At 41.6% G+C, this 17,930-nt stretch overlaps 1 protein-coding gene across 9 annotated transcripts in view; it reads left to right on the plus strand.

Annotated features, from left to right (window-relative positions):
• Positions 1-17,930, plus strand: part of grm8a (glutamate receptor, metabotropic 8a) — a 301,421-nt gene that overhangs the window by 80,318 nt on the left and 203,173 nt on the right. For all 9 annotated transcript variants that reach the window (XR_010925655.1, XR_010925657.1, XR_010925656.1 and 6 more), the window contains one exon: positions 11,185-11,401. Coding sequence is in view for 5 of the 9 variants with exons in the window: in XM_067581367.1 (XP_067437468.1) it covers positions 11,185-11,401 (217 nt within the window). In the remaining 4 variants the exon portion in view is untranslated. The remainder of the gene's footprint in view (positions 1-11,184; positions 11,402-17,930) is intronic.

Here is a 17,930-nt window from a genome sequence, read left to right on the forward strand (position 1 = left end):
GGGGACACAAGAATGCGTTACAGGAACACCGAGCACGAATGCCGGCAGGTGTCAAGTGTTCACGTCGACGCACGCACCTGCCTCCACGCACACACACACGCACAATCCCGCACAAACTCACAATGAAACACTGTTGGGAAGCACTTCTGTGTAACGGCAGGGAGAGACAAAACAGAAGAGGAGAAGCTGCAGGTGGCTGGCTTGCATCAAGTAGTCTGGTGCCTTCCTCCTGCGTGTGTGGGCGGGTGTGTGTGTGTGTGTGTGTGTGTGCCACCGCTCATGAGATTTAGATTGCTGAAGTGATGCAGCTATCAGAGGAATATATTATTCAAATAACATACCCAAACAGAGGTAAATGTAGAGGGTATTTGAGAGGGAGCGAGAGAGAGCGAACTGAGGCGTTTTGAGAAAAAGAAAAGTGACAGGATTTTATTGGAGAGATGAAGTAAGAGCTGAAGAGATAAGAACGGAGGAGACACTAAAGTGAGTGCGAGATAACATCAGATTAATTATAAGGCAATACAAGTAATGGTTTCTACATGTTATTTATTTATTTGTTTGATCAATCTCTTGTTAAAATTAGTCATTGACTAGATTGTTTGGGTGAGTTATCAAATCAGTCTCTAATCATATTGAGCACCTGCTTCCCTCTATTTCATCTAAGATTTATAAAAGAAAAACTATAATTTGATTTAAGTATAATTAGACAGAGACGACCCCATATTGATGTCATCGCCTGGGGTAATAGTAGATACCAGATAATGAGAGAAATAAGGAGGCTTTCTGTCATAAATGATAAGAGTATTAATCCACATGCTTGAGGGTGTTTGTCCCTCTTTTGATGTCAATTTAGTGCACTAAACCTACTACATGTCATAAGGCTTTGTAGTAAGTTAGGCAAGCTCACTCACACAACTTTATTTTTTTAATATTTCTGCCTGTAATCATGAGTTTTGTCGTTAAAAAACGGTTCAGATAGCATCAGTTTGTCTTGTCAAAACATCCAAAATGAAAAGAGGATGCACTCGGTGCTGCTTCACCTGTGAAAATGTCCACACTGAATCATTATATGTGATAATTAAAGATACAATAAAAATAAAAGTTCCTCATCTGTGTGTGTGTGTTTGTGTGTGTGTAAGTAGTTGGCTTGTGTGCCTCTGTGTTTATCGTGTATCATTACTAGAGTGGAGATTTGTATTCAGGACATTCAAAGGCAGGTGGGGACAGATGGCGGTTTGTTCTGTGTGTTACAAAGTTTGTGTTGGTTCCAAAATGTGTGATACAGGGCAATAGAGGTGTTTGTGTGTGTGTGTGTGTTAGTGTGAAAGAGAAAGTGATAATATATTGACAGAGATATATTAAAGGCTGTAGCCTTGGGTCCCTGGACTCCGGCCCTCTGGCCATCCTCACCTCTCTGATATTGGCAGAGGTGTGTGTGTGTGTGTGTGTGTGTGTGTGTGTGTGTGCATGAATGCAGATGTTACCCCAGTTAAACTTGTATCATGTGGCTGCACATGCCCAATCTCAGTGCAAACGTTTCACCAAACTTGGCACTGTCTCTGTGTATAATGTGTGTATTCATGTCTGTATGTGTGTGTAACCGTACTGATATGGCCGCCACCACACCTCAATCATGTCACACCCTGTCCTCCAGCCAACCCTCTGACCTTCTCCCAGCAGCAGGTGCAGATTCATCGCTACGATTGTAAATCTTTTCGACCTAAGTGGAGCCTTTAATAAGGTTTCTCTTGAAATTTAAATTGAGTGAGGCAGAGATGAGTGTGTAGCACAGCTCCTGCCTCTCCGGCAGAGCTCTCTGTCTCACCACGGTTAATTCATGGTCACCCTGAGCATGTAATACCTGCAGGGGGAATGAGGGTTCAACCTTAGGTTCTGTCCTGTATTTTCTATGCATGTTCTCACTTGGTGTAACACCGTGAACAGAATGTCATACATGAAATCTGAACTACATTTGATCCAGTACATTTCTACAGCTTAATAGTAATATTGTTGAAAATGTACTCCATTGCACATACAGTAGTAGGTAAACCTACTTCTATAGAAACCAAGTGGTTTGATAGCTATCCAAGTTTAGATGGACAGGATAGAAAGTGTTAAGCAGTCCTGAAGTAAATCTATAATCAATCAATACCTTCAGTTTACTGACATGTAATCCAGGCCTCCATCACGTCTCTGCTTCTTTGCTGCAAGGCGTGCTTTCCTAAACTCATTTATAAATGTCACCAGTAAACCTCCAGATTACAGATACCATAGTTGTGACTGGGTGCCAGACTCAAACCAGGGACGGAGCTGATATATGGTGTATACAATAACCGTTGGGCTACCGAGGTTGTCCAAACAACTAATCCATTAATCAAGAAAATAATTGACAGATTAATTGATAATGAAAGTAATCGTTAGATGCCACCCTAGTTTGGTGTCTTATTTGGACTTGTTTTTTTTAATATTGTTGCTATGTTTGGATTACTGATATAAATGTGCACATCTGTTGTTATTATATCAATTACCTGAAGCATTCATGCATATCTGTGATATTTCTCTGAGACTCAGAAATAACTCTTTGTGCAGAGAGGCTAAATGTTCAATTTTTCTTCTGTTGCAAACACGTGACTGTTAAGTGATCCTTGTTATCGGTCCCTTTTAAGGGCACACCTCGCTTCCCACAAAATATGAAAAAAGCTGTTATATAAATATAAATGTTAGGGATACACCAATCCCACTATTTCTCCTCTGATACCTTTCTTACTGTCAACAAATGTGCAGAGCCAAACCAAAAATGAATTCATCCTGCTGTGCTCAAACTCTTCTGGGCCAAGGAACATGTCAGCCAGTGCAGCAGTGGGGCTCACTGACGTGTTTTTAATAGTTTTTGGACAACAACAGAGGTCTGCGGTACAGAGGAATAAGTTATATCAGGCTTTGGATACACACAAATAGTTCTAGTTGCATCCTTTTGCTGGATCTAACTAATAGCAGAAACATAGATGACTTTTCTAATTATACTGATTAAAGAAACGATATTTAACGTGGATGGGTCACATGCACAGCTTGCATAAGCATCTGTACGTGTTGGTGCCACATGGAGCGTGTTCAGCCGGTAGAGAATCGATAATTCTCTGAAGCAAAGCAGGCGGGAGCGAGCCTCCATGGCTTCAGCAGCGAGGACTTATTACCACCAGATGAACACCTTCACTGCTACAGTGTGCACAGGGCTGCTAGGAAAAACTCCAGGGAATTAATGGTTCACTGGAAATGCTCACTGCTTCGCTTTTACTTGGTACCTCCAGATAAACTTGAGGTCTATGGAAAGCTTGGGAGAATCAATGAGTCAGCTCTTCCCCATCTATCAGAGGTCGAAGTCTTTGTGATTTCCGGAGGTAGACGCACCTATTTCTTCGGGTTATTACCGCAGCTTTTAGTGGGTAGATAGAAATACGTGACAGCACCAACATGCCAAGACTGAATAAAACTAAGTGTGTCTTACTTTAATTTTTTTTAAAAGAATGACAAATGCGGACAATAAGGGGTTTTAAAACTCGTCCGCTCGCCTTGCCTCTCTTTATTTCCTTCACTCTTACCTGTATCAGTCTCATCTTTGTCACATCTGTTCTTTTCATTTTCATGCTGCATAAGAGCCTCTTTCTTACTCTTTTCTTTGGTTTTTCATCTTCTATCAGTGACACCGCTCCTTTTTTTTTTTTTTTTAACATCTTGGCTTTTTAAGCACTTTTCTCATTTCACTCCTTTTGCTTTCTGTTCCACTCAGATCTTCCCTGTTGTGCCTTTTTTTTTCTAGCAATCTGCATCGCTTTGCCTCCTGTCTCCATTTGTTGTTTCCCATCAATTATCTTAGATTCCTTCATTCATCTTCTTTGTCTTTTCTCTCTCTCTCTCTCTCTCTTAGCCTCCCTCTCTCCGTCTTGTGCATCTATGCTCCCAGAGTTTTCCCTCTCATCCTCTCTTTCGTTTCTCTTTTTCTTTCTCCTCCCTCCTCTTTAGTCTCTCATACTTCTGCTAAACATACCCTCTCTCATCTCTCACTCATTGTTTCTCACTTCTCTTCTTCGTTCTCCTTGCTCCCATTAAATGTTTCTCTGTCATCTTTCCTCTTTGTTTGTGCTTCTTGCTCATTGTCCTCCTCCTCTTTCTGCTGTGGTTTCTGTTGTTTCTCTTCTCTCTCAGCCCTTTTTTTTTATTTTTTTTATTTTTTTGCTATCTCCATCCACCCGTGAAGTAGCTTCCTCTTTACCTACTTTCCCTCACTGCCTTTTCTTTCATCTTGTCTACCGGTTTTTGTTTGCTTGTCAACAAACAAATTACAGACTGCTATTCTATTCTGCATTTCCTGTGATGTGGGGAGCCTGCACGGGGTAAAACCAAGAGAGTAAAGGGAATATCAATGTTGTTTAGTAGCATCTCTGACCCAGAGAGAGCAAGAAAGAACTGCAATAGAATGAAATTATACTTTTTTCTTTCTCTTTGTTTCTTTGTGCAGTCTTATCTCTCTGGCTTTCCCCCAAATTAGTTTATTTTATAATAGTGTCCAGATATGCAAGAAGAGGTAACTGTTGCTGCTTCGTATTGGAATTTTCAACCTTCAAGCCGTCATGCTACCATTTTGAAGAAACCTGCAGCTATGAAATAGCCGTTCCAGTTTACCATTCTCAATCGATGAGGGTGTAATTACTAGTTTCTGTGGTAGAAGAGGTCTGAAAGAAACGGCAACATGGAAGTAAATGTGGAACAAAAAGGACGGAAGGTTTGACACAGGCAAAAGGCCAAACAGCGAGAAGAAAAGGAGAGACAGATGGACCCAGACAAAGACGATGAGGTTAGACGGAGCGAGAGAAACCCAACTCTCACCCCCCCCAACAGTCCTGATCGCGGTAAATTAGCTTGGCGAGGTCCCACTGTGCCAGTCCTCTCCTCATTAGACACAGACCACGGCTGACTGTTAGAGGGCTGAGTCAAATTTTCAAGCAAGTAAACATCTCTCTAGGCTGACGTCGAATATGAGGGCTCCAGACAGCCTGATCAGTTTACAGTCCGTGCGCTGTCCTCCCCTCAGTTTCCATGCTCTGATAACTTTCAAAATTGTTCCAGCTCCTTTTGGAAAAGGACATTCTGGCTGAAGCTTTATTTCGGCTACCGAAATAGTATTTTATGATTTGTTGAAACAAAAAAGAACAAAATATAGAAATGGACTAATTTAAAACAAGTTTAAAAACAGAAGTTCATTTAATGATTATCCAGCTCGTGTATATACTCTGTGTGTGTGTGTGTGTGTGTGATTGACCCAGCCCAGCCACTATACACGTCATTCACAATGTGTGTGTGCAGCTCCTCCAGCAACCGATACTGGCATATCCACTCTATATGTGTGTGTGTGTGTGTGTGTGTGTGTGTGTGTGTGTGTGTGTGTGTATGTGTGTAATTCAGTGGGGTTAATTAGCCTCAGACCACTGCCATCTATCAACCTAATGCTCAGACTCTGGCCCCGACAGCTCCATTATCGCCAGACACACACACACACACACACAAACATACACACACACATGCACACATTCACGACGTGCGCATACACACATGTTGGCCACAGATACTATTATATATCTATATGTACAGATGCATAACAAATGGTTGCACTAATAACAACAATTTATTATTAAGATGCACTCTTAGATAAGGTCTGGATTAGCTTCACGTTAGTCAAGCTATGGTTCAAGACCCAGTATAGGTCAGAGACACACCTCTGTTAGGTCTCCACATGACGAGGAGTTTTAAAGCCTCTTTTCAAAGATTTTAAACTGGAAGCCTGAAATGTCTAAAGATTTGCCGTAGACTGTCAAAGTGGCATTTCAAAAGGTCACTTGTAGCTGTTTCGGGCTAAAGGTTTCTTCAGCTTGAAAGCAGACGACATAACATTTCTCACCATGTAGCAGTTTCAGAAGATACATTTCCAATAGTTTCCAGCATCATTTGTTTGATATTGTTTCTGTCTTTTTGGATCCTCTGTGAGATAACTTCAAAGAGTGAACTTCTTCAATTTTGGTCTCCAGGCTATAAAGACACACACACACACACACACACACACATATAAAAAGCCACTGGCCCGGATCATTAGGTCTGTTACGGTCCAAATCCGGCTGTTAGTTATCTGCCCAGCTCCCCCAGTGGGATTCAGCCTGATCTATAGTGAGGGATGAAACTGTTCCTCCGCTATCGCCAGAGCCATTAAAGAATAGATGGGACAGACCGGGCTGTCTATAGGTGGCAGGCATCGTAAGATATCGCCTCATACTGGTTTCACTCTCGACTCAGCAGATACCGGTGAGAAACGTGAGTGGCTATTAAAAGTGTTCTCAAAGCTAACAAAATTTCAATCAAAAATGCATTTTCCACCTCTAAGAAAAATGAGACATCATCAGCCTACTGGTGTGCATTGATTGTTGTCATGGAGGGAAAACATATTAGTTTGCGCTCTTTCAATAGTCTTTGCTTGGAGGGGACTTGAGTTCAATTAATAATTAATCTCTGTTATATTTTTATGGCCGAGGGAAGTCTATTCTATGTTTTCATTGTAATCAATTCTCTACTTAAGCAAAAGAACCAAGATTTAATATGTTTGTGGGATTTTCCAAATTGACGTTCAATGACAGCCACCAGACATGAAATAGATGAGCCTGTATTTGTTCTAGAGGAGAGTTACGGCTGAGTGAGGTTCACTTGAGTGAGGTTCAGAGACTAATTCAGAACAAATCAGGCGTTGCGGCACACCTCCGCAGGGTTGTGTGGAACTGTGGGGTGGGGGTGTGGCCGTGTTTATTTGTAACCGCTGTGAAACAATCAGAAAATAACATTTTATTCCCCTCATCCGACGGCTCGCTCGCTACCGCTGCTCGCTCTCTTCGTTCACTCTCTAGCTCAGTCGACCACCTCTGCTCTCTTTCTCTCTCTCTCTCTCCTGCTGCGGGGCCCCTGCGGCAACCACTCACCCACCCCAGTATTGGAAAAATACTTTTTGAAGATACATACTTTTACACTTGTCCTGTTAGGAAAGTTTCCTTGAGATACTCCAAGAAGAGTACTCATCCCTGAAGCCTTTTCTCCATTAAAAGACAAAAAAAAAAAAGTACTTCCATTAAAGCAGAATGTAAATCCCACATTTGTGTATCTCTTCAAAGTGGTCAAAATTAGAGCTGCAATGATTAATCAATTAATCGATTACTTGCCAACTATTAAATTAATCACCAACTATTTTGATGACCAACCAATTAACTGTTTTGAGTCATTTTTTAAGAAAAAAATGTTCAAATTCTGTGATTCTATCGTCTATGACAGTAAACCGAATATCTTTGGGTTGTGGACTGTTGTGGACAGAACAAGACATTTGAATACATCACTGTGGGCTCTGAGAAACAGATCTGGTCTGATTCTGCAGTAAAGACGTCGCAAGGCACTTAGGAATTTCCCACTGATCATGAATTTATTTCCCTAGCGGCAGAAAAAACCTTCAGACACCCTTGTAGGCTAAACCGAGCTAACAAAACACTTTTAGGGCTGACTTACCCTTAAAGAGTAGCATAACAACATTAAGGCTACAAACAGCCCATAATGCAACACGCTCTGTAGGAGCCAGAGATACACTGGTACGCTCTCCATTCAAAAAAAAGATCTCTTATCTTGTGATCACGTAATTGTCTAGTCCTCGAATATAAGACGACCCTCGCTTTTCAAATGTAATGTCCAGAATAACATATTGTCTAGAAATGTATTGATGGACCAACCCACTGACATTACCGAGACATAACCTGGAGACAGAAAGACGGCAAGAAATAGAGGAAAAACATCTGAATGAGTTTTGAGGAAGGACGATTTGCGTGTTATGTGCAAATTGACTGAAAGACGTGCATAAATAAACTGAAACGACACATTATCCCCTTGATAAGTGTGTGTGAGAGCAGGAAAGTGTTTCTAATGCTAAGTGAAACTACATTTGGCAGCAACACACATACATCCTTTCCCTTTTTTTATCACACACACTTGCATTTACCCCCTCTCTCTCTCACACACACACACACACACACAACACACACACACATATTCATTAGAGCAAATGGAATTAGGGGGATTGGAGGCATAATCTTCTTCCCCAGCGGTGTGGGGGAACCAAGCCGTTAATTTCCCGCCTCTAACTACAACTCCAACTCTGCTTGCTTTGAAAAAGGCTGGAGTCACTCGCAACTCACAGCACATGAATGATTTACAACACTCGAATGTCACATGCCATTAGACATGCTCAGTCTAAGTAGGTTTCTGTGCCTTTACATACGTGTCTAGGGGATCTACGTGTGCGACTGCAGAAATGTCTGCAGCTATATTTCAATCAGGAGAGAGAAGTGAATGAAGTAGAAGATAATTGTTAATTGTACAGATGATACTGATAATTAGTCTTGTCAAAAGTCTTTGGCGTTTAGACTCTACAGGGAGATTTTGTAATCAAAGGACATCAGTCCTGAGCAGCAGCAAGATAAATCCCACCATGGAGTCCAGACACTGGCGGTGGCTGATGACTTCCGCTGAGACTGATAAGGCTGACGAGGTTGATGAAGCGATGCACTGATGAATCTGCGAAGACTGGGCGATGATGGGGAGGTGGTTGGGTGCACGTAACAGCGGCATGAAAGCACTGAGGCAGAGAGGGAGAAAACATTTAAAAAGACAGCCGCAACACGATAGGCTGACGACGTAGGTGTGTCGCCGTGCTATTGGAGATATGTGACCAGCTGACGTGAACAGCTGATAGCTCAACTGACAGCCCCCGGATGATGACAGCAAAGGGAGATTATGAGCGAGCATGCATGAGAGATGTGAGAGGAATAATGGTATGAGAAATAAAACTACAGGCTCATGCATGCATGAACTTTCACTACAGCTCCATTTATATTTAGAAAAGTAAAAGTATAGTTATGGAAGACAGTATTGGGTCTGTGCCTGCAGCAGACAGTATTATATGTCACTAAATCTATACGTAGCTGCGTCTGCATTACTCTTTTTCGTATCTGTGCTTTCCCTCCTCTTTCCCAGTAATGACTCAGGGAAATATGACAAGAGGATGACTGTGCAGTGTACACAAATGTGTGTTTGTGTCTGCGTATGTCTCGGTTTCCCAGCTGTACAGGTAAAATAACAAAAAGATCAAAGTAGCAGGTTTGCCCAGGTCACAGGGTTACTTTCCCGTTGCTGTTGTAAACAGATGAATATCTCATATTCTTGCAGCTGTGCATTTGTTTCTCTTTGAAATGGATATGCACCTATTTCAATGGGCAAAAAGAGTAGAAAGGACAAAAGAAACAGGGGAGTCACACACCGGCATGCACATACAAAGGCACATATACCAACTGTTTTGTTCAGCAGGCCATGCTTTGATTCTATTCTTTCCATTTCTCTTTATTTGTTTATCTGTATCCTCTATGAATTATACATAGACATCCTGAAATTTCATGAAAGTTTCCGGTTGTACTCCCCAAACAGAAACGACCAACAACAGTACTCAAGTGTCCCAAACATGAACTCCCACCAAGCTCACTAAGAGAAATGAAAGGCTATTAAACAATAGAAAAACAAAAGAACAAAATAGTTTTGTTCCAAAATTAGACAGTCACCTTCTAAAAAATTATACACCTTCCACTTAATGGCATGCATTGATCACTGTCATGGAAGTATAACGTATTAGTTGTTTGCTCTTTCAATACTCTTTGCTCGGAGGTGAATGAATACAGCTCGGGTCAATCCATCCTTCTTTTTTTTCCTTGTTTTGTTTTGACAAGCAACTTCCTGAATGAAAAGATAAAAGTTTTTCACCTTTTTTTGCTGCATTTCTTGAGCTCTACCGACGAGGAGTGAATTTAGAAGATCCTGCAAAACTCAAGATAGATCACTGACCTTTTAAAATGGCAAAGACAAGTGTAGATGCAGGGTGGCAGGGACTTCAGATGACGCTCAAAGGGAATGAAGACAGTGAGTGATGGGCTTTAGAAATATTCTAGTCACACACACACACACACACACACACACACACACACAGTGTCCGTTTTAAATCTCTCCATGTAGTACCTGGTTTTGCTGTGTTCAGCAATTATAGACATTTGTATTTGCGTATGTGTGTGCCCGTGCAACAGACAGACAGCTGACACACCTTATGTTTTGGGTTAGATTGGCAGTGAAGTCTTACTTCTAACGAATGCTGATGAGACGTATGTCCAACATCTGTGTGTGTGTGTGTGTGTGTGTGTGTGTTTTTGTGTGTCAGCAAGTACAGGGTCTTCCCTCTCTGCGCCCCTGCATCAGGGGAGAAATCAATCTGCCTGTCGGCCTTCTAACACCTTCGGCCTGTTACGCTACCTATCACTAGTGATACCTATATATATGTGTGTGTGTGTGTGTGTCCTGTCATTCTGTCAGCCTCTCCATCCTCCCATCTGCCTGTTGTGCTTTTTGTCTGTCTGTCCTCCTGTCCAGTCCCCTCTGTGTCTTTTGTGTTTGCCTTTCTTGCGTCAAATCTTCTTCTTCTTTGCCCTTAATCTGTGGCTTTGACACTGGAAAAAAAGCACCACCGGTCTACCTGTTCGTTACCTCTCCATCTCATTCAGATTCCCAATTATTCACTCTGTCTGCTTCTCCCCTCCGTACCCGCTCGCTTTCAAATTGCTTGTTTGCTTCTTTTGCGTCTCTGAACCAAGAACAAGTCTGCAGCCTAGCAGTTGAATTTAAACATTCCTCGTGACAACTTCTCCTCACATCCCAGAGAATTATTAATCACAGGGATCCCACAGGGAGCTGGGAACATTTATAAGTCTTTCCTACGTATATATCTCAGTAAAAAATATGCATGAAGGCACAGAATTGATGGGAGAATTATAACAACGTGACTCATCTCTTTTTTTTTTTTTTAAATGTTTTTTTTTTCTGTCAGTGGGCGAAAAAATTTATTGCGATGATAAAAATGAAATGAAACAATTCATTTAGAAATCACATCGCCCTCCTACATTAAATATTTCAATATGCAGACTATAAAACATGACACTATTTTATGTTCATACAATCACCTCATCTCACCCTTTCCTCACTGTACTCTCTTCCCTCTTCCCTCTTCTCGTCCAGATCCCCCAGATCAGCTACGCCTCCACCGCCCCGGAGCTGAGCGACAACTCCCGCTATGACTTCTTCTCCCGCGTGGTACCGCCGGACTCCTATCAGGCCCAGGCTATGATGGACATCGTCACGGCGATGGAATGGAACTACGTGTCCACCCTAGCGTCAGAGGGCAACTACGGCGAGAGCGGCGTGGAGGCGTTCATCCAGATCTCCAGAGAAACTGGTAGGTGCTCTGCACTTTTTCTCTTATATCGTTGAGATATGATAATAGTGCATATGGCTGACTTTTGTGACATTTTTACCATTTTTACTTCTGACAAGAACAACGTGGATACAGGAATCTGACCCTTCAATAGCAGGTCATCTACAAACCTTCCCATATCTCAGCTGATGCAGCAAAATGACATCAAAACTGACTCTATACTGTAGCTTAAACAACATGTATTAGTGTTTCCATGATGTTTAAAGTGTTTGAGAACTTGTGGTGTAAGGAGAACTATGGTGAGGAGGTTTCCTCTAGTTGTCCAGATAAACGTGGTTGAGGTAAAGCTTTACAACTCTATCTTTCCGTGCTGTGTCACACTATCACGGCGCATTTGCTGCTCTGTCACTCTTGTTGTAAGTAATAATTTGAATGGACTTCAGTGAGAGCAGAACGGAAGACCACACTTCCAGAAAAAAAACCGTCGGGAGGCAAGTTCGCCACTTCTCTTCCGCCATCAGGGATAAAATAACTATATGATGCTCATAGCGCACTTTGGAGTGTGATACATGATCAGTGGCTTTAGCCTGTAATTTGAGCAGAACGGTAGCAAGAACAGAGCAGAAACCTGTTGTTTAAATCTCTAAGGAAACTCCAGGGAAAATTCACTCTTTGAGTAAAATTGCAGGCTGTAGATTGCAGACTGTGGTGAATGAACCGAAACAGAGAGAGAGTTTTCACAGCAAGCATTTGACGGACAAGCGCAGCTCTGTTTTCTCAACTTTCTTTTGCTCTCTATATGTATAGTTATATAGAGTTTAACATCATTGCTGACTCTTGTCTGAGCATTGAGTAAATGCCAAAATCTGTGAACCTATCAACTGAAAGAAGAATCACTGGATGGTCTTTGTAAGTATGTCTTGAAGATTTACAGGTGGATGATCAATTAAGAGGAAAAATGGCAGTCTGATGGTGAAGAAACATTCATCTGGATTCATTTTGTATGGGACAGGAGAGAATCACCTCTCAAAACATTGTGGGATAGCAAGTGATGCCAGACTAATCAGAAATGCACAAAAATAGTAGGACAAGAAAATACTTTTTGAAGTTGACATGCATCCCACAATATGCTATGTTTTATCTCATACGTTTGGCCTTTTCTGCATATTTTAACAGTGTGGGAAGTTGACCACGCAGAGTTTTTGTATGTATTTTGTTGCAGAATTTAATCATCTGAGAATAGGGTTTACAAAATATTTTGCACAGATTGTTTGAGTCGATGGATTATCTACTTCACACAGAAGATTTCGTATATCTGATTTTCCTGGAAGCTATAAATATGCTCTTGTCATGCTTTAACGTAACAAAGGTTGTTGTATCTGTTTTCTACCGTAAGGTGAAAAAAAATGTAATTTTATCTCAGCGAGGGTGAAATTGGCCTCGAAGCTCCGTAGTTGTTTGCAGAAAAACTGAAAAACAACTGATAAGGCTTGTGGGCTAGGAAGCTTAATTTTGACCTTTTTTTTTTATAAATGTCTGGAAAAGTAGATTTCTATTATAGTGTCTGTCCCTCTTTTGCATGTCTCTTGTGTTTAAAGACTAATGCAAAGAGTAAATTACAAGAGTCGATTTTATACTATCGCTCCTTCATTAAGTGGCGGAGTTGCAAGAGAGATGAGAGTATGTTACACTGGAGTAAATGAGAGTGACACAGGAGGGGAGAAAAAGAGACAAGAGAGAGACGGATCGCTTGTCTGTTTTGATGTAAGATTTAAGAGCGTGGTCTCTGTGGTCCTGAGAGCATCAAGTTTGGGCGAATGCCGCCTCAAATCGGTTTATGAAAACCTCCAAGTGATGTTGACAGATCAAAATGCTGTCGGTTTCCCTGTTTATGTCTCCAATGTTTATTGAAAACACATCACGTTGGATGCTGACAAATATTTACAGACTGACAGGGCTAAAGACATGTAAGGAATCCATCAGAGAGAGAGTATCAGTTAAGATCTCTCTATTTTTATTCCTCTTTACTCCCAGTCTTTCCCTCTGTCGCTTTTTTTCTGCATTGTTTGCGTGCTGATGTGGAGATGACAGCTCCGCGTATGTCTGTGCCGCTGTCTATCCGTCCATCTCTGTCTCTGTGCATGTTTGGAGAGCCGGCTCGCCCAGGGCTGTGTGCTGTGGCAGTCAGCACATAGATGTTTTCTGCGGTGTCAGATCAGTGTGTGTGCCCGGGCGTGTGTTTGTGTGCCATTGGAAAGGGTAAAGCAGTCCTCAGCAATGTGTGTGTTTGTGTTCTGGGAGTCAGCAGATAGTGCACTCTTTTGCCCTCTGTGCGTGTGAGCGTGTGTGTGTGTGTGTGTGTGTGTGTATGGGTGGGCTACATGCTGTGACAGCAGTCAGTCAGTTGTTTACTCTGCGGCTCTGCAGATGTGAACAGAACTAAGAAGATGAAGGGAGGGGAGAGCCAGGAAAAAAAAAAAACAGTGAAGAAGAAGAAGAAGGCTGAGGAGGGGAGAGAAAAAAAATGACCGACGAGGGAGAGTCCACAGTGTTTGCGTGTGTGCTGTTGTTTTGAATCAAGCTGTAGAGTTGGGGAAATACACATGAAGAGACAAAGAATAGTGGGAAGAATGGGACAAGCACAGTGATTGAATAATGATAGAGGTCCTAATATACTGTAGATGCGCAGTGTGGGGGAAATATCTGTGTTCCTCTGGTCATTCTCTGGTCATTTTCTTTCCTGGAAGCAGCAAGTCATGACCTGTCTCTTTCAGAGCGGTTCATCTCTCTGTCTATTGAGGTTGGCTGGGATAAGCAGCTGTCTTGATAAGGCTGGCTGTATCCTATGGTAACCAAGGTCAGGTGGAGATATGCTGTTCTTTGTGCAGACGGTCAGATTGGTCTCCTCTAAGAAGGGATTGCATGTGACCTGTGTACAGACTACGTGACTTCAGTTAACTTTAGTCAGTATAGTATTTTGTTTATAGTTCATTACCCAATGGAGGCAATGATAAGTGAAGAATAACCTTATTTGGACAGGTAGTAAGTGTAAGGATTTGGTGAAGTTTTTAAAGGATTTTTTATCTGCTTTTAAGCCACATTCTTAAGATACACTCCTTGAATTTTGGTCGTTTTTTAACTATATCTTCTAACCTGATCAATGATTGTAGTCATCAGATGTGGAAGTTGTTTTCATGTATTGTTCATAGAAGACAATGCGATTCAGTCACAGCCAGAATTCCCACATAAGCTACATTCAGCATAGCATTGTGTGGCTCCTGTGAATTTACCGTCTCAAAGCTGAAATTGGACATTACTTGCTTAAAAGACTAACTCGAGGAGAAGGGTAAGTTGATCCTGGGGTTTTTCACTGTTGCAGCAACCCAGTCATAACATCTCTCCATCCTGGGCTCAGCTGTTGGCGATGCTCCGGTAGAGCCCCACTGACCTTGCTTTCCGGTCTGTTGGAATAATGATACCACTCTTCTGTGGTCAGGCTCAATGGCAGCTGGTGGTGACCTAGTCTCTGCATGTGTTTCACACCTGAAGGAAGAGCCTTCAGGTGCCTTGAGCCTCGGAGTGAAACTGGAGTTTCAATCCTGCTCCGCTCCATCAGTGCTTGAGCTTTGGAACTGGGTAAAGGGCAGAAGGTCCCGTGGCTCTTTTGCTACTCAACCCTGCACCTCGGAAGTCGTGCAACTTGAAAACAAGTTCCTGGCTTTGGAAAACTTGGGCTGTCCACCTTCCTCTCCAACTCCAACTGGATGCTTGTCCTCTGGCTCAGGTGTTACTCTTGAAACCGCCCGCCTCTTTCAGTGCAATCAGTGCAGTGAGGGCAGGGTTCGACATTAACCATGGCCCGATGGCCTGTGGCCACAAAAAGTTACTCTTTGGCCACCAAATATTCCATGTAGGTGGTCCCCTGTAGGTGGTCATACTGTGAGTCTTCGCCAACACAACTGGGAATCCACAAAGGAAGCAAGATGTGAGCGAGTGCGGTAACCGTTCAGTCCACACCGACTCCGATTGGCAGCTGCTGACCAGCGGTCGGCTAACCTGCCTTCACCAGGCTGACTAACAGCAGAAATTTACTGCACCAAAATAGTTTTCATGTCAGCTCCACGGGAAGAAATCAACAGTGTTTGTATTTATTGATTCATCAATTTTATTTCTCTGCCCACTGTAAAATTTCAGCCTTTTTTTCATTGTGTTCCATTCTTTTTACAAAACTACCAGTAATTCCAGATCTCATCCCATCAATTGTCCATCACAATGCAATATTCCATGTGAGATCAGCCCCAATCATGTGATATCAAAAATTGCTGTCCTGATTAGAGACAGTTTGCACAATTATCAAACCTAACTGTTATTCCTCGCCAACAGACAATAATCTCTGAAGCTGACTCTGACACAATACATTTTGCTCTGCTGAATGTAAGATCTCTGGCAGGCAAGTCTTTTTTGATTAATATTTTATTACAAATCTGACGGTTGATGGTTGGATGAAAACAACAGGGCAGCAGTTCTTATTGAGTCATTGCCCCCTAACTTTAACTGTCTGGATGTAGTTAGGGCAGGAAGAGGAGGTGGAGTAGCTGTCATATTCAAAGATGTGTTCTTGTGTAAACAGATATCATTTGGTACATACAACTCCTTTGAATTTCTCTGTTATAATAAATAGCAGTGCAAAAATGATTATATTAAATATATATATGGTCCACGGAAATATTCAACTACATTTTTGATGACTTTGCCGAGTGCATGTAAAAGAACCTACTCACAACAAAGGCCGTATACTGGACCTGGTTATCTCCAAAGGTCTTAATATTTCAAATGCCATGGTCCTTGATGCTGCCTTATTGGATCATTCCTGTGTTTTGATTGATATGACTGTCATAGTGGACACTAGAATTAGGTCTGAAACAGCCAAAAAATGATATATCAGTGAATACAGTAGCGTAGCATTTTCTTCGGCAATATCCATGATACCCTCTTCTTTGTCAACGTCAGTGGATGACCTTCTGGACAATTTCAATTCCAAAATCTTAAATGTCATTGATGAAATTGCACCAGTTAGAGTTAAAGTCACTTCTGGTATGGAAAAGGCACCATGGAGGAAGGCCCCACAGGCCGAACTTCAAAAAAGAATGTATCGAAAAGCAGAGCGTAAATGGTGAAAAATTAAACTTCAAATTCACTATGAAAATGCAAGACAGTCATTCTTATCTCAGATTATTAATTCAGAGAATAATAATGTACGCAGACTGTTTGCCACTGTGGATGAACTCACCAACCCATGAGTACCAATGCCTTCTGAACTCCATTCTACAAACTCATGTAATGACTTTGCTTCTTTTTTCATAGAAAAAACTCAAAAGATTAGGCAAATAATCAGTGCTTCCTCATTTAATTTAAATGACACGCCTCAACAACCAAACACAGCAAATCTAGTAAAAATGACTCATTTTGATGTTATAAACCTTACAACTCTTGAAGAAATTGTTTGAAATCTCAAACCCTACACATGCTGCTTTGATTTTCTGCCTAAATATTTTTTAAAAAAGGTTTTTAGTTCCTAGTTGCCTGGCAACAGATGTATAACAAATAGTCAACAGTTCACTGCTTTCAGGGGTCTTCCCCAAAGCCCTGAAAACTGCAGTAATCAAGCCCCTGTTAAAAAAAGCTAATTTGGATGCATCAGTACTAAACAACTACAGTCCCATATCAAACCTTCAAACTATCAGTAAATTTATTGAGAAAGTTGTCTTTAGACAACTCTGGTAAAGTCTCTGTCCTTGTGTTATTGGACCTTACTGCTGCATTTGAGACGGTTGATCACAATATATTAATAGACAGAATTGAACACTGGCTTGGTCTCTCTAACACAGACCTGAATTGGTTCAAGTCCTATCTTCGAGACAGAGACTATTTTGTATCCATCGGTATCTGTACAGAGCGTCTCCCAACAATGTATGGAGTGCCGCAGGGGTCGATTCTCGGAGCTCTGTTATTTAATCTTTACTCAAAGCTCAAAAATGTTTTTCAGTTAAATGAGGACAAAACTGAAGTCATTGTTTTTGGGGCCAATGAAGAAAAACTTACTGACCTTAACAGTCTGGCCTTGAAGAGTAAAAATCAAAAAATATCACAAGATCAGAGACTTGATGTCAAAACAAGATCTAGAGAAACTTGGACATACTTTTATCTTTAGCAGGCTGGACTACTTCAATGGACTGTTCACAGGTCAGTCTAAGACAGCGATCAGACAGATTCAGCTGATCCAGAATTCTGCAGCCAGGGTTTTAACAAGGACCAAAAAAGCTCAGCATATAACTCCAGTTCTCACATCACTACACTGGTTAACGGTTTCTCAAAGAATCGACTTCAAAATACTACAGCTTGTCCATTAATCACTGAACAGTTTAGGTCCAAGATACATATCAGATCTCCTGACCCAGTGCGAACCCTACAGACCTCTAAGGTCGGTTGGTTCTGGATTACTGGTTGTTCCCAGAGTCAGAACTAAACATGGTGAAGCTGTCTTTAGCTT

The sequence above is a fragment of the Thunnus thynnus genome, chromosome 23, assembly GCF_963924715.1.
Source record: "Thunnus thynnus chromosome 23, fThuThy2.1, whole genome shotgun sequence".
NCBI lineage: Eukaryota > Metazoa > Chordata > Actinopteri > Scombriformes > Scombridae > Thunnus > Thunnus thynnus.